Below are 25,439 nucleotides of genomic sequence, written 5' to 3'. Positions count from 1 at the left end.
CCCGCCCATTTATAAAAGGTGGCAACCCTACCTGTGGGCCAGTCAGACACTAGTGCGCAGCTTTCAAATGCGGTGCAGTGAGCGATATTAGTAGCCGACTCCATACCTTTTACCCAATAGTTACATGGTTAAGTTGGGTTGAAAAAAGACAAAGTCCATCAAGTTCATCCCCTTCATAAATTATATATAGCCATAGCTATACTAACTACAGAGTTTAGTATCACAATAGCCTTTGATATTATGTCTTTCCAAGAAATCATCCAAGCCCCTCAAGTTCAACCCCTCCAAATGAAACCCAGCATCCATCCATACACACACTGACCCCTCCATAAACTCACATAAACTATATATTCTCATACACTAACTATAGATTTTTCTATCACAATAACCTTGGATATTATACTTGGCCAATAAATCATCCAAGCCCCTCTTAACAAGCATTAACAGAATCAGCCATCACACCATCACCCAGCATTGCGTTCCACAACCCCACTGACCTCACTGTGAAGAACCACCTACATTGCTTCAAAAGAAAGTTCTTTTCTTCTAGTCTGAAGGGGTGGCCTCTGGTTCGGGGATCCTCTTTATGGGTAAAAAGGTCCCCTGTTATTTGTCTATAATGTCCTCTAATGTACTTGTAAAGTGTAATCATGTCCCCTTGCAAGCACCTTTTTTCCAGAGAAAACAACCCCAACCTTGACAGTCTACTCTCATAATTTAAGTCTTCCATCCCTCTAACCAGTTTAGTTGCACATCTCTGCACTCTCTCCAGCTCATTTATATCCCTCTTAAGGACTGGAGTCCAAAACTGCACTGCATACTCCAGAAGAGATTTACTCTTCTGACATGTAACCATAATAGTCTGAGCACTTTACAACAAAGCTGCATGTCCAACACTGCAGTGTACACATTATATTCTAGTAACTGAAGTTCCCTTTTTATTAACAAATATATATCCAGAATCCCTTTAATGAGAAAACTCTGGATTACATGAAGGCCATCTCCCATAATCATTTTAAGCAAATCAAATTTTTTGAAAAATTATTTCCATTTTCACTGTAATAAGATGTGTAGCATGCACTTAGTTACATGGATAAGTTGGGTTGAAAAAAGACCAAACATACACACTCACACAACCCTCCCATACACTTATAAAAAAAAAAAATATATATATATATATATATATATATTTTTTTTTTTTTTTTTAAGATAGATTTTCGTATCACTATGGTGTTGGATATTATGCTTGTCCAAGAATGCCTCTTAAGCTGGCCATAGATGCAAAGATAGGATCGTTCGAATCCTCGAACAATCAGACTCCCCCATCTCTCGACCTGCCACTAACTATTCAGATCAAATAAATTAATAAAAGAACAGATTAGCCGATGTTCTGCCCTGACAGCAATTGTACGAAAGTTTATGTCTGACAAAAGCTGGTGACAGTCTACCACTGAAAATCGTCCGATCGGCAATACATGCAGGGAAATTATCAGCAGCCAACAGAAATCTTTTAACCTGTCCGATTGACCAAATGACCGATCTCCATGGGAAGAAAAATGTTGGGACTCTCCACACACGGTCTGGAGGATTCGTACGATCGAATCTTTAGCTTCTATGGTCAGCTTTAAAGACATTAACAGATCAGCCATCACATCACCCAACAAGGCATTCCACAATCTCACTATCTTGACAGTTGTCTCCCCGAACTGCCTTCCCCCTGCCTGTCGCCTACTATAATGACAAAACGCCAGTGCCCTCGCTGTGCTTCGATTTCCGAAGTTGCCTCGAAGCGGCGCGAGTGCATTGGTGCTGGCGGTTTGTCATTATAGCAGACAGCAGGCAGGGGGAAGGCAGTTCGGGGAGATTATCGCCCCGCAGAAGAGGCGATTAGTCGCCAGGCAACTAAATCTCCCAGAATCTGCCCGTGTGCTTGAACCCTTACCAGTGCAGGGCAACACTGCATTATTTATTCATAACTTAAATGGGTTGTTTACCTTCCAAACAGGTTTTCAGTTCAGTTTTTTTCAGATTATTCCCCAGAAATAAAGACTTTTTTCAATTGCTTTCCATTTTTTATTTTTTACTGTTTTTCCAAAATCTAAGTTTAAAGTTTAATGTTCCTGTCTCCGATGTTGCTGTTTGACAGCTCTGTGATCCAGGTGCAGATTCTGAACTGTTACAATTTTGCAACATTTAGTTGATACATTTCTCAAGAGCAGCTCTGGAGTATTAGCAACTATTGTATCAATTATATCAAATGCCTTTAATGAAACTCAGGGATTCTGCTTAACAGGGACAGAGATAAGAAATGTATCAACTAAATGTATCAATTTAGAACTGTCAGCGACCCCCCTAACAGAGCTGCTTTAGAAGGGGAAAAATTAGACTTTACACTTCAATATTAGAAAAACTGTCACACATAGAAGATAGGATAAAAAGTATTTATTTCTGGTGAGCAATCTGAAACCAACCAAAATGAAAAAAAGTTTGGAAAGTGAACAACCCCTTTAAAAACATTTTCATTTTTTGATGTTACTGTTATAAGTCCTAGTAAGCAGGGTTGCCACCTTTCCCCGCTGGGAACTCCGGGCATTGGACGGGCCAATGACATCATGGGGTGGGATGATGATGTTGTGGTAGGTACAGTGACATCACAGGGCAGGTTGGTTGGCGGAGGTATGTTGTGGCGATTGGCCAATGGCCGCATCAGTCTTAGGGAATCCGGACAGGTGGCAATCCTAGCCTGCACTTAAGTGGAAGCTGTACTTTTTAGTGTAGCTCAATGGAGCCGGGGAAGGGAGCAGATTTGCTTTTCTCAGCCTGAAAAAAAAAACCAAACAAACAAAAAATGCAGGCTGCTGAGCAAACGCTCTGTGTCCTGGCATATAGAGAAAACCCCACTGTTGTAAGGAAGCAATGCTGATTGCCTCATGGCATTTCTTTCCCTCATTAGAGACATAATCTGTATCTTGTTAAAACAGAACTAAAGGTGGCTGGTGCAAAATACAGGGAAAACCGCATGTTTTATTAATTAATTAATTAATTAATTCAATTTGAATGTCAGCAACTGAAAAAATAAAAAACACGGAGAACATAATTTCAGTGAAGGAATTATGATTCAATACAATTAATTAGTCAGCAATGTGACAAGTTGCGCCTGGTAGTGTAGTAGTACATATCCAGAACCTTCCAGTCATGCTACACTGTATTACAGGAGCAGGAGCAGCCAGCCCACCTTAAGTCACTGGTGGGTGCCCTTTAAAGGAACTATATATCAAATATTATATGGTTAAATGCTATCTAGGAGTGAGTATCATGCTTGGGTCCAATGGCATTACGTAAAAATGCATGTTAACTCACTTCAAACATATATTAGTGCAAAATCACCCAAGTTAATTCAAAAAGTGTAAATAGTTAATTTCTTACATACCACTTGGCAGTGTCCCATTATTGTCTCCATACCCCATGCAGGCCAAACCCTCCTGACGCGTTTTGCACCATTGGGTGCTTCTCGTCAGGAGGGTGTGGCCTGCATGGGGTATGGAAACAATAATAGGACACTGCCAAGTGGTATGTAAGAAATCAACTATTATTTACACTTTTTGAATTAACTTGGGTGATTTTGCACTAATAAATGGCTGAAGTGAATTAACCTGCATTTTTGCTGTGATCGTATTGCCCTATAAAGGAACAACTGAACTGAGACAAATATGCAAATGAGATGAGACCAGTATACAGAACTGAACACTATGCCTAAGGTAGATATAGTGAAGTACATTATAGTAAAACAAAGTCGCCCATGCCCGCAGAGTTCTACATCAGACTTTTTGCATCATATGACCCAGAATGTAACAAACACATCACGTGATGGGAGTCGCGTGTTTCCTTGCTTTCCTTATTGCCGGTGTACGAGACGAGTGACGTCATGTGGGTCATATGACCAGCAGCAGCAGCCGCCGCCTCGGAGTTGTCTGCAGCCTTTTGGGTTCCTGGGTTGAAAGATCTCGAGGACTGAGGCGGGTGGTATCGGTCCTACCTCACAGCCGAATTGTGGCACCATGCTCGCCCTTATCAACAAACTTCTGGACTGGTTCAAGTCGCTGTTTTGGAAGGAAGAAATGGAGCTCACCCTGGTGGGACTGCAGTACTCTGGGAAGACTACCTTCGTCAACGTCATAGCGGTAAATGGCTGAAGACTAAGTAGCTTCTAGATATAAATTCCTGTGCCACCAACCAGTTCCGGGGGCCTTTGCCCTGCTTTATGCTGGGCCTGTTTTAGGAATAGGCTTCCGCTAATGTTTCACTGCAACTCTCGCACCCACAACCTTTCCACTATTTCTAGTACAACAGTCGTGCCTCAGACTCTGTATGCCGGGCCTCAGCCGTAGCAGTGTAGTTCAGCCACAGGTTGTTTGAAACACTTGTTTTCCAAGAGTTTTCAGGCCTTCTTATGGCAGCTGTGTTGAGCACCGTCCATGTAAATGTTTTATTTGTACAGGAATTTTACATTTCACAACTTGTTTTTGTTCAAAAGTTTCAAAGCCTTTGAGTCAGTACCATCTAAAATGGAATAAAATGTTTTGCAGTCTGGGCAGTTTACTGAAGACATGATTCCGACAGTTGGGTTCAATATGCGAAAAGTTACCAAAGGAAACGTTACCATCAAGGTAAGTGTCCCACTGGCACTGTACAAGTCACATTTTCACTGCTTGTCTAAGTATTTGCTTATAGGGATGCCTAATGGGTAGTTCAACCTTTTAATTTAGCTTGTGATGTAGATGGTGATATTCTGAGACAATTCACACAAAAGTCATGTCATCTAAGGCATTTTCTATTCTGGTTTATCTGCTCCAGCGAAAAACCATCTGCCATGTGTCAACCAGACAAGTGTTTTCCCCCCAGTATAGATTTAATGGCGGAGAATATGTCTGGTCTATATGTCTGCAAGTAACTTGCACCAGAGGAAGGACCCTTGAGGTCCGAAACATGTAGTGCGGCAATAAAAACTACACTTATTCACACTGGAAGGCTCTCCAGTTTTCTTCATTATCTATGATACTGCTGTGGAGATGGCTACTCTACTAAGCTGTTGATGAGCCTTGATCATAAGTCATCTGGAGGATCAGTTGGGAATCAATTGAAAATATTGTTTGGTGGAACAGGCAATCAGTATTTTTTTTTTTTTGTGGGTTTTTGGAATCATTTCACCTTTTGTTGTGGCTAGCGAACTACTTGCTAGGGTCCAATGTCTACCTTTGATCCAGAGACTGGAAGATATATAGCAAGGAATCTGAATAGAAAAAAAGCTAATAAAATGGAACATTAAAGGGGTTGTTTACATTCCAAACACTTTTTTTTCGGTTCAATTGTTTTCAGATTGTTCACCATAAACAAAGACTTTTTCCAGTTGCTTTCCATCTTTTATTTTTTACTGTTTCCCTAAAATTTTAAGTTTAAATTAATGTTACTGTCTCTAGTGTTTGTCTGGCATCTCAGTGATCCAGGAGCATCTGAACTGCTACAATTTGCTATATTTAGTTAATACAATTAGTGGATATATTTTCAGCAGCATCTGTAGAATATTCGAAACTATTGAATCAATTCTTACAGCTGCCTTAAATGAAACTCTGGGGTTCTGCTTAGCAGGACTAAAGATAGTTAAACATCAATCAAATGCATCAATATAAAGAGTCGGCAACCGCCCCTAGAGTTGCTTTAAATGGTGAAAAATTTAATGTTACACGTTAATATTAGAAAAAGAAAAAATGGTCACAAATAGAAAATAGAAAGTAATTGGAAAAATTCTTCATTTCTGGTGAACTATCTGAAAACAACTGAACTGAAAAAAGTGTTTGAAACCCCTTTAAAACTTTAGCCTTGCTCTGGCAATGACCCCCCCCCCACACACACACACATCAACCAATTTGTTTAAACTGGAAAGAAACAGAAGAGGAAGGCAGACAATTCAAAAACTATGTAAAATAAAAACGGAGAACCAAGTCAAATATTCCAAAGTATATAAAATACTAAATAATAAGCAAACTTCTTAGCAAACTTCCACATCTTTCCAGCATTAAAATGGAGGTCATTGGCTCTGGCAACCAAAAAATCTATAGCTCTGTGAGGCTCCAATCTTATTATTATTTGTACTTTTAATTGCTTGTCTATCTATTTAGACCCTCTCCTCTTCATCTTCTAGTCTAGCAATGGGGTAGTGGCAATCAGATAGTTGTTAAAATTCTGAACTGTAGAACGTCTAAACGGAAAGCTGAAAAAAAAGCACAAAAATAATTTGTGTTTAATCATGTGACTGCACCATATAGTTTGCTGGGTATGTCAGAAATATTAGGTGTGCCCAATGTAACTTTAAGAAGTTAATAACTAGATTTAAGATATTTAATGTGGTGTTTATTGCTGTCTTTCATGTACCTTTGCATCTGGTTATACTATATATTTCCTTTGAAAGTTTGTGCTTGTTGACTTTTAATTAATTTTTAATTTGGTTTAATTATGTTGTGTTTATATCTTCTTAAAGGGTGTGTATTGTACTGCTACACAAGTCCTCCACTCTATTTGAAATTTGTTTATTTCCTGTTTGGCTTGTTATCTAGAATGATTGGGACCTGGGGGTTTCTTTATAAGGCATCTATATGTAGTTTGGATCTCTCAACTTTGTCTACTAAAAAAATAATTGAAACATTAACTAAAGGGCAGGTCAACCCAAAAAGAAAAAAATGCCTTAAAAAAGAAAACATAATTTTAAGCAACTTTTCCAATATTCAGGTATTAAATTTTTAACAATGTTGCAAAAGTCTTGGTTCCCCAGCAAAGTCAGCTTCCTTGTCTTACATTGTATCAACAGTCTTAGCCATCAAGGCAGAGAATAGAAAGGGTCAGACAAACACTGCTTTCAATAGCAATACATATATACAGATAAATTAAAAACCATAGAAAATGTGTAATGATTGTATATTGCAAAGTTTTTATTTTGGGGTTGACTTGCCCTTTAAACCCAGTAAGATTGTTTTGCCTCCAATAAGGATTAATCTTATCCTAGTAAGAATTTGAATGGGGCTTTTTCATGCTGCTGCTTAAAGGGGCACTCTGCCCCAGCCCCCCCCCCATTAGCAAATTAATTTGGCTTGTTTTAATCATGACGTGGGGGAGACCTCATAATGATGTATCCGTGTGTGCTGATGGCATAGAACTATGCAGGACAATTAATTGTATCCATGATGTGACATCCTTTCATGGAGGAACTGGACAAACTGGTACAATGTCAGTTGTGGTTCACTGTTGCTCATAGTATGGTTATGCATGAGAGAACAGTTCCTGTGATTATACAATGAATGGAAAGTCTCTCTTATAAAGACTGGCTAGTTTGAAGTGTTTTACACTGGAGAAGAGGAGTTTTAGGAGAGATACAACTATTAAGGTACAGTACATGCAGATAATACTGTGATGCGTAAAGTACAGTGAAAACTGAGATTGTGTTAAGGTTGCCATACACAGGGAGATGTCGCCAAACGAGCGGATCTCTCCCCGATATCGCAGGCCCACGATCGGATGGATTTAATGGACAGATGCGGCCGCAATCTGAAGGGATTTTTTACCCTGCCCGGGGCAGATATCAATCGGGAAAGCCCGTCGGATGGCCCCACACATAGGCCAATAAGCTGCCGACTTGGTCTGTCAGCAGCTTTTATTGGCCTGTGTGGCCATGTTTATTTTACTGAAATAAAGATGTAATACAAAGTTGATCCAGTGACTGATCCAAGCGACCTCATGGAAGGTACACTTTTTTTTTTTTTTTAATCCGACGCTGCAGTATGGCCACCTGCATCGGCAAAGTGTGCCTATATTTTTTTTTTTTTTTTGCTCTTGAGGTACTAGTATGGGACCTTTTATCCAAAATGTTTGAGACCTAGGGTTCGCCAGAGCAGGGAACTTTCCGTAGTTTGGATCTCTATACTTTGTCTAGTAAAAAAACTATTTATACATCACATAAACTCAATATATTTAATAAATTAGATCACCCTAATGCAATGTATTCATTACTACTGACAAGTATAAGGGCTCTTGCACAAAGGCGTTTTTTCCTGCGCTCCCCTGCGTTGCGCTTTCTTCCTTTCAGCCGCAGGGGAACGCAGGAGTAGACTCACTCAATTATTATGAAGGGGGCTGTACTTGCACAGATGCATGTATGCGCTGAATGCGTCTGTGTGAGTACAGCCCCCTTCATAATAATTGATTGCGTCAACTCCTGCGCTCCCCTGCCGCTCAACTGAAGAAAGCGTAACGCAGGGGAGCGCAGGAAAAGCCGCCCTTGTGTAAGAGCCCTTATACTGTTGTGCACCCTTCATTCTTTAAATTTTCTGTGCAATCTGCTGTGATCCACTAACATTTTGGTTTTCTTTTGAACTACCACTTTGAGGTAAAACATCTCCAGTATATCCTGCAGCTTTGACCCCCCCCCCAAAAAAAAAGATCTTCAGAGCACAAGTGGGATTCTCAATCTGAGATTACAATCTAAAGGCATACAATTAATTGTAACAAAAAGGTAACATTTATCAAAGCTTCTGCCTTCAATCAAGCCAGAATCTTTCTTAATAAATGTTATTTTTTCATGATTCTATGTATACCTGCTAGGATTAGCAGGTCCTGTTCACATTTTCATTCTGTTGTTAAATTACTATTTGGCCCCAGTTTGATATAAATCAATGTAAAGCACTGTGTAACTTGCTGATACTATATACAGAATAAATATGCATCATCAGCATTTATTTATAAAGACTGGAATTGGTATCAATGGCCACTAGATGGCACTCGGATACATTTGTATAGGAAATGGTAATTCTGTAAGATTATCTCACTTTGCAGTCCAAAGTATGCCTGTTTATAGTATAGTGCTTTGGAAACCAGTTGTTGTGAAATACCATAAAACAATACATATTTTATATCTGTTTCATCTTATGCATACAGCGGGGAAAATTAATTACTGAACACGTACATTTTTTTCTCTAAATATATTTCTAATGAGACTATTGACATGAAATTTACACCAGATGTTAAAAGTAATCCAAACATAGAACTCAAAACAAATACATCTGTAAATTAAGTTTGGGATCATTGTTTTTGCTGAAATATCCACCCTCATTTCATCTTCAGCAATCCTAGTAGATGGCAGCAGATTCATATCAATAATGTCCCGATTCATTTCTCCATTCATCCTTCCTTCAGTTATATGAAGTCTGCCAGTACAATATGCTGTAAAACAGCCCCACACTGTGATGTTACCACCTCCAAACTTCACTGTTGCTATGTTGTTTTTGGGTTGTTTCTCCTCCAAACATTGTGTGTGCAATGACATCCAAAGAGTTCAGTTTGGTCTCATCTGACCAGACTATATTCTGCCAGAATTTCATTCGCTTGTCAAAATGTTGTGCAGCAAACTTTAAATGAGTGTTCTGAACCTTCTGCAAGAAGTGGGACAAGACTCAGCTAAATTATACGATAATTAAGTTTGCTCGACCAAGGCTACTTCCAACAAGGGAGGTGGTTATCATCCCCTTGGCTACAGATTGTAACAACTGATGCTAGTCTGTAGTAGGGAGGTGTGGCCTTTGAGCACAGAACAGCTTAGTGGATGTGGTTAAACCCAAACATGTTCTTGAAATTTGAGCTATCTGTCTCACTGGTCCCTGCTACAGCAGGGATGTGCTATGGGAGTTCAATTAAAAAATACCATAGTGGTGACCTACATTGGTCATCTGGGTGGAACCCACAGTGCAACAGCCATAAAGCAGGTGGAGAGGATTTTGATCAGCAGATGGCATTTTAAAATTGTCAGATAATCTGCAAAAGTAATGGTCTGTCCAAATGTTCCACGGTCTTGCATGCATCAGTGGTCAGGCAGTAAGATTGAAACTGGCCAAACATCCTAACCAAATTTGGGCATGTATAACAAGCTTAACTCTGCATTCTTAGACACTGTATGTATGTATTGAGTTCTTTTTTTGCGGCAAAATATTGTTTTTAAAAAGATGAAATAATGACATGCTTTTTAAGTGTAGGTGACAAGATGATCCGTTTAATACTGCTATATTGCTTTATTTGTTTATTTTTTGTCCGTGATTTCTGTTGTTATAAAGTGTAAATTCATTACCTCTTCAGTAATTTGAAAGGGCCACAAAAAGCTGTTTTTCTGAATTCTTTCAGGTTTGGGACATTGGAGGACAACCAAGATTTCGTAGCATGTGGGAACGTTACTGTAGAGGTGTTAATGCAGTCGTGTAAGTATCTAGACAAGCATTTTATGCCATCTTCCATATTACTCTAGTGTACTGACCTATATGTCAGCTACACAGTTAGTCATTTGCATGCTTTAACCATGGAGATTAGTTAGTAGTGGTGGGGTAGTTGGACAGACATAAACAAAGATGTTTCCCAAAGTTACAAGATGTTGACCCCCTGTGGCCAACTTTAAAGGCATAAATCATTTGTTTTATTAGGCTTGTAGTGCAGTAAGTTTGTTTAGTATACAAAATACAGCATTTCTAGCCTTATTCTATTTTTGACTTTACTTCCCCTTTTAAAGGGGTTGTTCCCTTTCCGAACACTTTTTTCCAGTTTAGTTGTTTTCAACTAAACTGATTTTTTTCCACCATAAACTGATTTTTTTCAATTGCTTTCCACCCACTGACCCCTCCATACAGTTACATAAATGATATATTCTCTCACACTAACTATAGATTTTTCTATCACAATAGCCTTGGATATTATACTTGGCCAAGAAATCATCCAAGCCACTATTAAAAGCATTAACAGAATTAGCCATCACAACATCATCCGGCAGTGCATTCCACAACCTCACTGTCCTCACTGTGAAGAACCATCTATGTTGCTTCCTCTAGTTTGAAGGGGTGGCCTCTGGTGTGGTAATCCTCTTTATGGGTTAAAAGGTTCCCTGCTATATGTGTAAAGTGTAATCATTTCCTCTCTCAAGCGTTTTTTTTTTTTTTTTCCCAGAGAAAAAACCCCAACCTTGACAGTCTCTTAAGTACATGAGGCCAAAACTGTACAGCATGCTCCAGATGAGGCCTTACCAGCGACCTATAAAGAGGCATAATTATGTTTTCATCCCCTAAATTAATGCCCTTTTTTATGCATCCAAAATCCACAAACTTAAATGGCATTAGTAGTGATGGGCAAATCTTACCCCGTTTTGGTTTGCGAAAATTCACAAAATGGCAAAAATTCACCAAAGGTATCGAAGACAATGGGTTACTTTATTTATTTATTAATTTATTTTTTTGATGCGGGACAATTTTTTTCACCCATTTGATTGTATAGTGGCGAAATCTGGCAAAAATTTTGCTCATCTCTAGTAATTAGCCAGTGAAAGTTTTTGGAGCCAGTGATGATTTGATCTGCCCACAGTGATAAGTTTGGGAAAAAAATATAGTGGGGTAAAACCCTTGTGATTATAAAATAAATTGTTATTGTAATGCTGATTGTTCTGTTGCCAGCCCCCTTACTCGTGTATCCAGATGTAAAATATAATAATTCTAGATTATTATACATTTTTACAAAATTGCTAGAATATGTTTATTTTTAGCAAATTAATAAAGTTAATATTCCTTCTATGTTTAGGTATATGGTTGATGCAGCAGACTTGGATAAAGTGGAAGCATCTAAATATGAACTGCACAATTTACTAGACAAGCCACAGTTGCATGGAATCCCTGTAAGTCTGAAAGCTATTTTAATAGTTGTTTTCATGATCATTTTTATTACCATAAAGCTAACATTTTTTAGCTTATTACACTGAACAATTTGCTTTCAGTAATATAATGCTGGCCAGGCATATCCAACAAGCTAAACATGTCACTAGATATTGTACTTGTATGGTAAATAGTCATATTTTCTCGTTCTACCCAACAATAACCCTGCTATTTTGTCATCTTTTTGTATTCAGCTCTGTCTCCTGTCATTGCTTAAAGTGGAACTGTCACCCTAAGAAACAATTCCACATTTTTTCCATCATGTTAGTTGAGCAAAATAAAGTTTACTTACACTATATTTATTACTTAAATTTTGTTTCCTTCAGTCTTGGAATTCACAATCATTGCAAGCAGGCAGGTGCCACTTTGTGACAAGGCAGGTTGTTTATCACCCCAAAATCTTGTGCATGTGCCAGAATTGGGAACATCATGCCCTTGCATGGTACCCTACACAGTTATAGTGTGCGAGGAGGGAGGAGCAATGTAAGGAAAGTGAAAGGAAGTGACTGCCCTGCCTCTATGCCTGAGGCATAGAGGAGGAGCAGGCAATATATGATTGACAGCTGAAACTTTTAAATGAGTTTATAAAATGTATGGATGTTTGAAAGAAAAACAAATCGGGTTTCATTATACAGCTTTTTATCTGTAGTCCACTTTAAGTTACTGTACTAGGTCTGTTTTCAGATGAGTAATGGGGAGACAAATTAATTTAAGCTGTATGTTGTAATTGTAAACTTTATCTTAAAATACCATGTTGGGGATTGCTTCCGTCTTGCTTATGTAGAAATAATAACTTGTAACTTTTTCTCTATCTATACCAATTAAAGGTTCTTCATGTATTCTTGTGAATGTTTGTCCAGGAATACCAATTAGAAGTCATTTCTTTTTGCATGCTTTTTTTAATGTCTGTATTTTTGTCATCCTGCATAAAGCAGGCTGGGAAAGCTTCTATAGGAAGGCTACTAATCAAAATGCATCAAATATTGCTTTTGGTTAGGTGGTCCTAAACCTTTGCACATGTACTAAGATGTGCAGTCTAGCACACTGACCTGATTCTGGATGATCCAACTCTTTGCATAATCCATAGCTAGACTGTTGTGCCTTATTGTTGCGTGTTTTCGGTTATGTGTTAACAAGGAGTACTGATATGTGCAGCACCATAAGGTTTCCCTTTCACAGCTAGCTAGCACAGGGAGCAGGAAAGAGGGAACTTAAGCAAATACCCAAAGCAAACCAACATGAAAATAAATAATTTTATAACTGTCAAGGACACGTAATAACTTTTATGATATTATTTAGATGAAGCCTTTTGTCAGTTGATGCTGTAATAGGTTGAAGAAATAACTAGACTGAGCATTTGGCAAATTGTAGTTTTTTTTTTTTTTTTTATAAGCTGCTGCAAACAAAGTCACAAGTTTAGTAGATCATATGATTGCCAAGTGCCATTAATACAGTTTCAGCCCTATGGCATGTGTTCTGACCCCTCCTTTTTATTTGTAGGTGGTAATAAAAAAAATGGTGTTGTGCTTGAATTTCTGCCACACCACACCTTGGTGCATGCTTATAGAGTTATGTAAAATATTTTATATAATAAGCAGTAATGGTAAAGTCTGCAGTTAAACTGCATCTAAGTTGTTTCATTGAAAAAGTATTGTGGTAATATACTGAACCCACATTAGAAAAAAGTTGTCTCTGTCCAAATATTTATGGACCTAACTGTACCTCTGTTTTGTGTCAATGCTTAAATTAATGCTTAAATAAACTCCAATGCAAAAATCAAGGTCATCACAGAGTTTGTTTGTTGATGTGGAAGATCTGTGCAGAGCCCTGACATCATTCCACAGGTGTTCGGACCTTATTTCCCAACCTCACTAATGTTTGTCATATGGGAATTCTACCAACCATGTTCCAACATGTACGGGCCGATTCATCAAGAGTCGAATATCGAGGGTTAATTAACCCTCGATATTCGACTAGGAACTAAAATCCTTCGACTTCGAATATCGAAGTCGAAGGATTTAGCGCAGATAGTACGATCGATAGTACGAGGATTATTCCTTCGATCGAACGATTAAATCCTTCTAATCTAACAATTCGAAGGATTTAAATCCAACGATCGAAGGAATATCCTTCGATCAAAAAAACTTAGGAAAGCCTATGGGGACCTTCCCCATAGGCTAACATTGACTTCGGTAGCTTTTAGCTGCCGAACTAAGGGGTCGAATTTTTTTTTAAAGAGACAGTACTTCGACTATCGAATGGTTGAATAGTCGAACGATTTTTACTTTGAATCCTTCGATAGTCGTGGTCGAAGTAGCCCAAAAAAACTTCGAAATTCGAAGCTTTTTACCTTCGAATCCTTCACTCGAAGTTAATGAATCGGCCCCGTAGTGTTAATGCTTTCTGAAAAGTAGAGGCTCTTATAGCAGCAAAAAGGATAGCCAATTAATATAGTTTTGGAATGAGATGTTGGATAGGCTGGTGCTCAAAATTCTTTTGGATAAATAATGTAAAATTTAAAAAAATGTTTTAGCTACATAAAAGTGTTTGTTGTTGCTATGCTCTTGTGAATGCAGTTTAGAAGTGTTAGTAATACAGAGAAGTATGCTGCAAATCTTGAGGTAAAGATTGATGTTCTGCTTTGTGTATGCTTGTCTTTTGTAGGTTCTTAGCTTAGTGAGTAACTCACACAAAATTCAGTTGCTTTTGCAATAGTGGTTTTACTGTTACAGGAAATGTTTTGAGATTACAAAACACACACATAGGGATTATTTTATTATGCTGACACCCGGAGTCGCCATCAAGGGGGCACAGAGGGTCCAACATTATCTCCTTTTGTGGTAACTCGAGCATACAGCCATGTGTGAGACCACTCCTGATTGAGTTCAAAGCCTTCATACCGGTCTACCTGTGTGTTAAGTTATATATACTGCCTTACAGTATAGTGTAAAGGTAGTCATACACGGGAAGATAATAGCTGCTGATTATTCTGCTACATATGGGGCCTATGTAAGAAGTCAGTAAATCTGTGAGAGAAAGAAGATGTAAGGAAAGTGAAAGGAAGTGACTGCCCTGCGTCTATGCCTGAGGCATAGAGGAGGAGCAGGCAATATGATTGACAGCTGAAACTTTTAAATGAGTTTGAATGGATGTTTGAAAGAAAAACAAATCAGGTTTCATTTATACAGCTTTTTATCTGTAGTGGACTTTAAGTTACTGTACTAGGTCTGTTTTCAGCTGAGTAATGGGGAGACAAATTAATTAATTTAAGCTGTATGTTGTAATTGTAAACTTTATCTTAAAATACCATGTTGGGGATTGCTTCCGTCTTGCTTATGTAGAAATAATAACTTGTAACTTTTTCTCTATCTATACCAATTAAAGGTTCTTCATGTATTCTTGTGAATGTTTGTCCAGGAATACCAATTAGAAGTCATTTCTTTTTGCATGCTTTTTTTAATGTCTGTATTTTTGTCATCCTGCATACAGCATGCTGGGAAAGCTTCTATAGTAAGGCTACTAATGAAAATGCATCAAATATTGCTTTTGGTTAGGTGGTCCTAAACCTTTGCACATGTACTAAGCTGTGCAGTCTAGCACACTGACCTGATTCTGGATGATCCAACTCTTTGCATAATCCATAGCTAGACTGTTGTGCCTTATTGTTGCGTGTTTTCGGTTATGTGTTAACAAGGAGTACTGATATGTGCAGCACCATAAAAAAAAGTTCCATCTTTAAAATGAAACTATATTGCAGACAGGCTTTATTTCAGTGTGGAAAATGAATTTGGCAGATCCATCAGGATTGTTTATTGTATTGAACTCTGCAAGCATTGCTGTTCTTACAAAGGAAGTTAAACCAATGTCAAATGCAATTCATCTTTGGCTTCACCAAAATAGTTCACGTTGAACCTGACAATGGTTAAGCCCAGCCCTGAGTTTTTAACCTGTGGGCTAATGTCACATTTAATGATTCTCTGCTGAGCATTTTCAGACAATAGTGGCCACGGACACAATTAAAAGTGTTTCTCTAATGGAAGAAAACAGCCTTGTCAATAATGGGCATGCTCTGCTTATGTACTACTTTTATATCTGAGGCCATTTTTTTGTTTTAAATTGAAAATTGTTATTATTTTATTAGACAAGTAAACCGCCAGTCAAACACAACCAACCTATACTAAACCCCCTTCCCCAAGTCACATGGACCTTAAATTGATAAAATCTTGCTAGCACAGAGCACCAGCAGGTTTAAAACATCTGTTTATTGGAAATTCATTAAAATATTAGGACAGAGCATTGTAGAATTAATATGCTTTGGCACGTTTCGTGGACGAGCCACTTCCTCAAAAAGCTAAATTGTTTCCATCCATGGGAACATTTTAAAAGACAAGAAACCACACCTCTTGTAAAACCATTAACCCTATCATAGGAAAAAACCAGACAATATGTATTTAGAACCAAGGAAGCATGCCACTTATAAATATATTAAAAAAATTTAAAAAATATTATAAATCTCAAAATTGGTTACTTCAATAAATTAGTAATATATATTACAATAGAACAGAGAATCATCATCATATTTTTTTTTTTTTTTTTTTTTTTCAAATATCTTTTATTAAGATTTCATACAAGAACAGGGGATTACTATCATGAATTAACATTGCAGAAAGTATGTTACACAGGATATAAGACATCAACATCATGCAGTATATTCATGCGCTTTTCCTGGTGTCTATGCGTCCCCTACTGACTGTGTCATAGTGTGGAAGTGTGTGCGGGGGTATGCGGAGGATGGGGTGGGGGAAGCAGTTGTTTGTCACATGAGACAACCTCTTGGTAGGTCTGGTTTGTCATGCTATCAGCTGAGAATATTCTTGACTTCCTTTGAATACGACCCAAGTGAACCATTGCGCGGTATAGTTTCTGGCCTGTTTGTCAGTGTGTGTTGATCGTTCTTCAAATTGTTGGATCTCCTCTATCTTCAGCAACCATTCTCGGAGTGTTGGTATTTGCTGATTTTTCCAATATCTGGGTATCAGTAGTTTTGCGGCGTTCAGCAGGTGCGGAAGGGCTGAGTTATGAAAATGAAACTTGTCTTCCGTGGATATGCGAAATAGTAAGGCGTAGGCTGGATCGTTTAGGTTTCTGTCCCCAGCTACATTTTGACACACCTGGAGGACCGAGTCCCAGTAAGGCTTGATCATGGGACAAGACCAAAAGATGTGGAGCAAAGAGCCTACATCACTTCTGCATCTCCAACAGATGTTTGTTGTGTTAGGGTATATTTTATGGAGCTTCTGTGGCGTGTAGTACCATTTGGTCAAAATTTTGTAATTCAACTCTTGAATCCTATTGCACCTGGAGCTGGACGATAGAGTACGTATCATGTCTATTGTTTCTTCCTCTGTCAGGTTTATGTTCAGGTCTTTAGACCAGGTGTTAATAAACGGTAGTTCCATGATGTTGTGCTCGCCTGTGGCAGCCTTATAAATTGCAGATAGGGTATGTCTCGGAGGAGTAGCGCTGTTGCACAGCTGTTCAAATTTCGTGAGTTTTCTGCCAAAGACCCTGTCACCTCCTAGTGTACAATAAAAATGTTTAAGCTGACTGTATTGGAGATGCATACGTGGGGTAAAAGAACATCGCTGGTCCAACTTCTCCCTGGTGACCATGGTGCCTTTATCCACGAGGTGAATCATTTGTAGCTGATCATCTACGAGCCACGGTTTGTATTCTTCTCTGTTTAATGCAGGCGGGAAGTCTGGGTTATTTGTAATAGGCAACAGAGGTGAGGGAGCCTTCGTCATGCCCTGTGTTTGTTGGATGCTGTCCCATGTTTCAAGCGTGTGATGTAACAGGGGGTGTTTTCTGGTGAAGAGCCGTCTATGGTTCTTATTTATCCATGGGATATGGAGCAGGTGAGTTGAGGTCTCTTGCTGTTCTATTTCGATCCATAATTTGTTGTCCAGGTGGTGTGACCAGTCAACTATCCTGTTGAGAATGGCTGACTTATAGTAGCGGTGAATGTCTGGGAAGGAGACTCCGCCGGAGGACCTAGGCCTAGTTAGTATCTGTTTGCGTAATCGGGGTGATTTGTCAAGCCAGATGAATCTGGTGATTGCTGTCTGAAATTTGTTCAGCCAGTTGTTCGAGTATTGGACCGGGAGGGCTTGAAATAGATATAGCAATCTGGGAAGCACGTTCATCTTCACTACATTCATACGGCCGAACCATGAGAGTGTGTTGGATCTCCATCTCTTCAAATCTGATTCTATTTTTTTGTATAGATTGGTACAATTCAACTCTCCCCATGTGGTGTGATCCTTTGACATAATAAGGCCCAGGTAAGTGATGGTAGACGAAGCCCACTTGTATGGGAAATTCTGGGACATCCCTTGTATCGTGCGTTGTGGTATTGAAATGTTGAGGGCCTGGGACTTCTTTTGATTGATTTTGAAGTTGCTGACTTTTCCAAATTGGGTTAAGGTGTTGGTTAGATTTGGTATTGTGATAATTGGGTTGGTGACAAAGAATAATAAATCGTCAGCATACGCCGCCGTTTTGTGGTGTCTGCCTCCGGCTTGGACTCCTCCAATGTCTGGATTATTTCGTATGGCGATTAAAAGTGGTTCGAGTGTCAATACGAATAGCGTGGGAGATAGAGGGCAGCCTTGTCTGGTGCCATTTCTGATGGCTATGGGGTTTGATAGAAGGTTATTAATTTTCACTTTAGCAGTGGGATTATGGTATAAAGCTTGGATCCACTTTAGCAATCTTGGACCAAAACCATATTTCTGTAAGCATTGGAACATAAACTTCCAGTTCACCCGGTCGAAGGCTTTTTCTGCGTCCGTCGAGAGAAGAAGCATTTGCCGGGACCTAGTTTGTGCGTAGTGTAGGATATTGATTAACCTATTTGTATTATCTCTCGCCTCTCTATTAGGTACAAAGCCAACTTGTTCCGGGTCGATCAGGTGCTCGAGAATTTGTTGTATTCGTTTCATTATGATTTTGGCTAATAGTTTCGCATCGTTATTGATCAGCGAGATTGGGAGGTAACTGCCGGGGTCTGTCGGGTCTTTATTGGGTTTCAGTAAGAGGGTTATCTGTGCTTCAAGAGACTGGGGTGAGAACTTAGCTTCCGCCTGTATATCATTGAAAGCCTTGCATAAGTGTGGGGAGAGCAGGTGCTGGAATTCTTTGTAATAAGACATCGGGAACCCGTCTGGTCCCGGGCTTTTACCAATAGGAGTTGTGGAGATGGCACTTAGTATTTCTGCAGGCGTGATGTCTGATTCAAGTTGTGCTTCCATATTTTCCGGGATTTTAGGCAAGTTGTGTTGGTCTAGGAACTGGGAGGCAGTAGCGTGGAAAGAAACATCATCAGTAGTGTGGGTTGGAGCGATCTGATACACTTTCGTGAAGTATTGAACAAACTCTTCCGCAATTTTTTCATTAGTGAATGCGAGGTTCCCCGCAGTAGTTTTAATTTTGGGGATGTAATTTTTCGCTAACTGTTGTTTAAGCGCATTTGCCAGCAGTTTTCCACATTTATTAGAATCATCATATTTTGTCACATTAAATTTGACTCAAATTAAATTCAGTGAAGTAGTGAATAGGCCAGTCTGAATGTTTGTATATTTGTATTTGTTCAAAAGAGATCGTTTGTTTACATTATTTTTTCACTGTACCCAAAAGATTTTCATTAAACTGTCCTGTTTTTCTTGTATGTTAGGTATTAGTACTTGGAAACAAGAGAGATCTTCCAAATGCATTGGATGAAAAACAGCTCATTGAAAAACTGTAAGTAAGCTGGTATTCTGTATATTATTATGGTATTAGTGGTACACAGATTGCTAGAAGCTTTCAAATCTGTCCGTACAAAATATATTGACCAATTACTAGCAAATCTAATGGACATCCCATCCCAGGATATAACCTGAGTTTTATCAGGCTATTTTACATAAGAGGCGCATTGAGTGATACAAACACTGTCCCACATAATGCCTCCAGTATATCATGAGGTTTCCAAAACAGCAGTCTAAAGTAAAACTTTGCAATATACAGTAGTAGGTGCCCACTGCAAAGCATGTTGTCTGGATATTCGTAACTGAAGGAGTAAAACAAAATTAGCAGGGCACTCTGAAAATTATACAGGCCTATATTTTGTGCCTCTGTCAATGGCATGTGGAGGCCAAAACATATTGGGAAATATTTTTTTTATTTAGTAATTTTATTTTTGTATAGTTTTTTTTTTTTTTAGAGTACCTGCTATTTTTGTTTTCATGGATCTGTATGATCGCATTCTAACAAGGACTGAAACTTTAATGAAGGACAGGGTTGCTGGTGGTTTTTGATATGAATATATTGTTTGTATTTCTGTTATTTTGTCTGGGCTCAGTTAAAAAATTTTTTTTCCCATAATGAAAAAAAAAATGTAATTCTAAAGAACTTTCCTTTAAAAATCCCGTAAACATTTTAATGGGTTGAACGGTTATTTGTAAAAGCAGAATTTACAGTAAATTAAATTATCCCTGTAATAAATAAAATATATATATATATATATATATATATATATTTATGTAATCACGCCTATGTTTTTCTAGTAACCTTTCTGCTATTCAAGATCGGGAAATCTGTTGCTATTCCATTTCCTGTAAAGAAAAAGATAACATAGGTAAGTGTACTGTGAAGCAGGTTAGTTACCCCAGCAGTAATACTGCAAACACCTCTATTAATGCCATTATTCCTCAGATCATTGCATTGCAGGTTGCTTTTTCATTTACGGGGACCTGCCACCCTAAGAAATAATTCCAAAACATGTTTTTATCAATCAAAATAAAGTTACACTAAATATATTATTTACATTTGTTTAATTAAATCTTGGGAAGACACAAATTACAGCCAACAAGCAGGTGTCATTTTGTAAACACTCTTATTAACACATAATATCGTTTGTGCCAAAATGGGGGACCTGGTGCTCATACCCCCTGCACCGGCTACACAATCCTAGACTATAAGGAGGGAGGGGAATATGAGAAGTGCAGTTGAATCTAAAAAGTGGAAAGTATAAGTAATTTTTTTACCCCCCCCCCCCCTCTATGCCGGAGGTCTAAATGTGGAACAGGCAATATAAGACTGACAGCTGAGATTTTTAAATATCTATATGCATGTGTTCTAATAGAAAGATAGTTTGGGTTTTTTGTTAACTTTAAAAAGAGCTTTTATTATACAACTTTTTATGTCTGTGTAATTGGCCATCTTTAATTTATTATTCCTGTATTCTGTGTCTTCTACTGTGATTTTTCTCCTAAAATTCCCATGATATACTGGATCAAGAAAGACAGAGCAGCTTCACTTAGCTGAACTCGCCAAATACTTTTGTCTTGCCTATCTATATTGCGTATATGTTTTGCAGTAAGGAGCATATACAGATAATGGGAAGATTCCTATAAGTACCCAACAGAGAATGGCAGATAGTCTAAGTACTGGAAGAGAACTTGACTTTGGGTGCTCTTTAAACTAGAGTTTTTGCGTGGCTCTTGTAATTCAAAACAGAACTGCCTACCTGCTTTATCCCCATTAAAATCTGCTACCCTACCCTAATTCTGACCTGAAACGACATAAACCAAAGTAAAGTCTCACCTGAAATCTGATTCTAACTTCACCGGGATGGAAGATTTTTTTTTTTTTTATTGACCTCCACCCGGATGAAAACAGACTATTCCAGGACCTGAAAATCTGGTACAGAAAGTCACAATAGATTTTTATTTGATGCATCTATATTTGTTCATGCTGCAGCTACACTGTTTGCATTTTAGATGTATGTCTATATTCAGCTATGGTCACGCATTGAAATGCATTGGAGCACAATACAATTACAAAGTGCCACCATCTTTCTTGTCATGCTTGATAATAGTTGACTCTATTGCTGATCTTGACTAGCAACTGGAGTACAGAAAATTGTTAGTTTTTTAATGCAGCCGATATCTACCTTCTACATTTGGGGGCACATTTACTAAGGGTCGAAGTGAATTCGAAGTGAATATTCGAATTGAAAAACTTCGAATTTCGAAGTAATTTTTGGGTACATCGACCATCAAATAGGCCTAATTCGACTTTGATTCGAAGTGAAAATGCTTCGACCATTCGATAATCGAAGTACTGTCTCTTTAAAAAAACTTAGACTTCGAGACTTCGCCACCTTAAACCTGCCAAATTGCTATGTTAGCCTATGGGGACCTCCTAGAACCTAAAGCCAACATTTGGCTACGTTTTTAGAAGTCAAAGTGAAATCGTACGATTAAATCGTAGTATGATCTTCAAAATCCTACGAATTCGTCTTCGATTGTCGAACTAGCCTAATCGATGGTCGAATTTCGAAGTTTTTTGCACTTCAAAATTCGACCCTTGATAAATCTGCCCCTTGATGTTCACGCTTTGTTCCTTCATTATGTTTTAACTCCTGTTTCTTTGTTTCAGACATAACACTGCAGTGGCTAATTCAGCATTCCAAGTCAAGACACTACTAAGAATGCACTGCCGAATCTTCTTTCCCGGCCTCATTAGATTCTGCCTATTATATGCTGGCGGTAAAGGGAAAGAAGGAAGTCACTACTCAGATTCACATTTTTTTGAAGCCATTCATGCAAACTGCCAGTTTTGATTTCTTTTGTTTTTCAATAGGAAATCAGAGGTTGGTGGTATATCTTTTAAAACTGTATTTCAAGAACCTTTATATTGCATCCCAAAGTAAAGAACATATGAGGTTCCCCTATATGGTTATCTTTCTGTGAAAAGGTCTTGTGCGGTACAGACTGGTTTTCTCTTATTACAAAAAAAGCCACTGAATTTCTTTTGAGTGGATTTGAATCATATGCCATTTTCCTTTTGCTGTACAAGCAGATTTAAAGAAGAATATTACAGTCTACTCCCCTTTATACTATACCAAATCTACTTTTTAAAATTGTGTTAACAACATAGTAAGGTATAAAGATAATGTTTAGATGAATTATTCCATAAAAACTTGAACATGTACATATTTTGTCTTCAATATTTTTAGTTCATTTGCTGTAAATATAAGAGAAAACGCTGTCCATATACTTTGAATTGAATGTATTCCTTACAAAATGTTGTTGGTTTGCGAAGGTATTATCTTAATGTATCAGTATACTTGCAGTCGTTTATTTTTTTTCTTTTAATTACTTTAACATTAGTAAGCTGAGTATGGGGCTTTCCATTTTTTTCTCTTTCAGGTTTTTTTGTCATCCTTACCTAAATTTAAATCTTTTAAGATGCTTTTTAAGTAAAGAATGAAATCTATACATTTTGAACTATGGCACTTTATGGTAAGCCTTTAATTTCTCTAGTATAAAAATATTTGTCAAATAATTATTTGAAAATGTTCTGAACTTCACATATAATCCATTACCCTGCTTACAGAGATGGGGACATCTTAAGTATTGCAAAAGACAGCTGTTAGTTTCCATAAAAGACATCTGACAAAGGTTGTCTGATTGTTTTAACTAATTTAAAAAGCACTTTAAAGATTTTCTTTTTCCATTTAAAATTAACCCACACCCTATGCAAAATTACACTGAGGTTTTAGTAAGACTCTCGAGTATATTGGACTGCCTTAAAAAGAAAAACCACAATGACAACCTACACACAAGAATAAGTCTATAAAGGTTACATTAATAACATCTCCACGAATATGCACAGTTCCTTATGTGAGCGGAAGCTAATAATTTGCACCCCTACACCCTATGGCTGGCATTCAATCCCTTCCTCGTCTTCCTTGTTGAAAGTGAGGGATTTTGCAGACTTTAAAGGACAATCTAAATCGCATAATATGAATTGTAAAAGTTTTAAAATCAGCCCTTAAACACGTTTACAATTTACATCCATTTTCTGTTTTAAGTGGTTTTTGAAATATTAGCAATTTTTGACAGCTGTTGATGCCTAGCAGGTCTAACTCTCTTTGAAGGTCAAGAGTTGTCTATGCACTTCCTGGATTCAGTCAACCTAGGTTGCATTCTCCCATTTAAGCCAAAAGCCAGCTATTCAGTCTAAAAAATTGCCCATATACCCAAATCCATTAAAATATATAATGAATGTGAATTGGAGGATTCTTTTTTTTCGGCTTGCTCATATACCCCAAACCATTAAAATATTATGCAGAATTCTTTTTTGGGATTTTGAAATCACCTTTAAGTCATTCTGCTAGCTAAAGGATTTAACATCCACATTCCAGTTACTTAACAAAAAGCCTTACTGATGCATTTTGAGGCTATAATTAATTAAATAATATGTTAAGTAGGAGACGTAAACAAATCTCAAACATTTTAAATTAATATCTTACAGGGAATCTCAACCCAAAAATTTATTGTTTTAAACTTATTCATGTTTCTCTGAGCACTTTTGCAGTTTACATTCTTTTCTATTTTTGGCAGTTTGAGAAGTGCATAGTCAATTAGGCTCACTGAAACTCTATGCCTTCAAAGATAGCTGATGAGCTGAAGCCTACCTAGTAGTATAAATCTCATACTGTTACAACTGTAAAGTCAAAAGTGCTTAGACAAATACTAAGTACGTTTTCATAATTTTTTTTAGATCCCCTATAAAGTATAAATGCTTACTCACACCTGCTCAAAATCTTTTACCACTGTTATGAAAGCACTTTATGGCCTGTTCTATGCATTTTATATGGAAGTAGGAATTATGCTTACTCAATTAGTATACTTCTTAAGTAGGGCTTTTTTTTACCTGTTGATGTTGCTGGCAATATGCGTGCTACATTAAGGCATTGTCTAGCAACAACTACTGATTACAGTGAGCACACACCAACCCTTTATTCTCTGATTATAAATTATTAAGTAAATTATTAAGTATCTCTGAAGTATAATTGTCACATGGCTGATGACTTTGCTTTTGTAGTTATTAATAAGTTAAACATTGCCCTCTAGTCACAACCGTTACTGTTTTGGATTTTGTCTTTGTATCTAAGCAGCCATATTCTTATTTTTGAGTTGGCCCACGAGGACTATAGCTGGTTTCCTTGTTCTTCAAAGTGTTCGCATTTAAAGCGCTCATTCCCTGCATTCTGCTTGTTCTCTTGTGTTAAACATGAATCTATGGGGTAATGCTAAAGACAACTATATGGAATGGCAAAATTATGTATTTTATTGAACAGAGCAACATTATTCATCATTGCCCTGGTCATAATTAGTGCATCAATTTTAATGAGCTCTGTACGAGAAAAAAATGGCCTTATTGTGTGATACATGATCTATTGGTAGCGTATTCCACTTAACATTGTAAGCTTTACAAATATATAAAATATTGTTTTTTCTATGCATAAGTCTATGTAAAAACATTGCAACAAAACAGAAAAGAAATGGTGTGGCTTTTATTTTTGTCAATACAGAATATTGTATGATTTCACAATTGTGTTGCCTTGCAGTAAGCATGCAACTTGCAACATAATGGTATGCAAGTACACCAAAGTGTCAGTGCTGCTTTACCTCTTGTATTGGTTGCTTTGAATGTTTATTGGATACACCCACTTGTACAAGGCGAAGGAATATCTTGGAGTTTTATAAATGTGTATTAATAATTAAACTGTTCTTCCAGCTTGATGTCCTGGCCATATTAGCA

The 25,439-nt window shown here is 37.7% G+C and overlaps 1 protein-coding gene across 1 annotated transcript; it reads left to right on the top strand.

Moving 5' to 3' along the window:
- Positions 1 to 3,898: 3,898 nt before the first annotated feature.
- LOC108713093 (ADP-ribosylation factor-like protein 8B-A) lies at positions 3,899 to 25,420 on the top strand. Its single transcript, XM_018255842.2, has 7 exons — positions 3,899 to 4,181; positions 4,587 to 4,667; positions 10,219 to 10,292; positions 11,653 to 11,746; positions 19,519 to 19,586; positions 20,390 to 20,460; positions 22,266 to 25,420. Exons 1-7 carry the CDS (start codon positions 4,059 to 4,061, stop codon positions 22,313 to 22,315), a joined length of 561 nt encoding a protein of 186 aa, XP_018111331.1. The 5' UTR covers positions 3,899 to 4,058; the 3' UTR covers positions 22,316 to 25,420.
- The last annotated feature ends 19 nt before the right edge of the window (positions 25,421 to 25,439 follow it).

This window comes from Xenopus laevis, chromosome 3S (assembly GCF_017654675.1).
Source record: "Xenopus laevis strain J_2021 chromosome 3S, Xenopus_laevis_v10.1, whole genome shotgun sequence".
Taxonomy (NCBI): Eukaryota; Metazoa; Chordata; class Amphibia; order Anura; family Pipidae; genus Xenopus; species Xenopus laevis.
The sequence above is the reverse complement of the archived record's forward strand: the minus strand, read 5'-3'. Positions and strand labels throughout refer to the sequence as shown.

Excerpts from the sequence above, each read along its gene's own strand:
- LOC108713093 (XM_018255842.2), top strand. The coding sequence starts at position 4,059 with ATGCTCGCCCTTATCAACAAACTTCTGGACTGGTTCAAGTCGCTGTTT. Across the intron at positions 4,182-4,586 it reads CCTTCGTCAACGTCATAGCG|TCTGGGCAGTTTACTGAAGA; the intron begins GTAAATGGCTGA and ends AATGTTTTGCAG. Across the intron at positions 11,747-19,518 it reads CACAGTTGCATGGAATCCCT|GTATTAGTACTTGGAAACAA; the intron begins GTAAGTCTGAAA and ends CTTGTATGTTAG.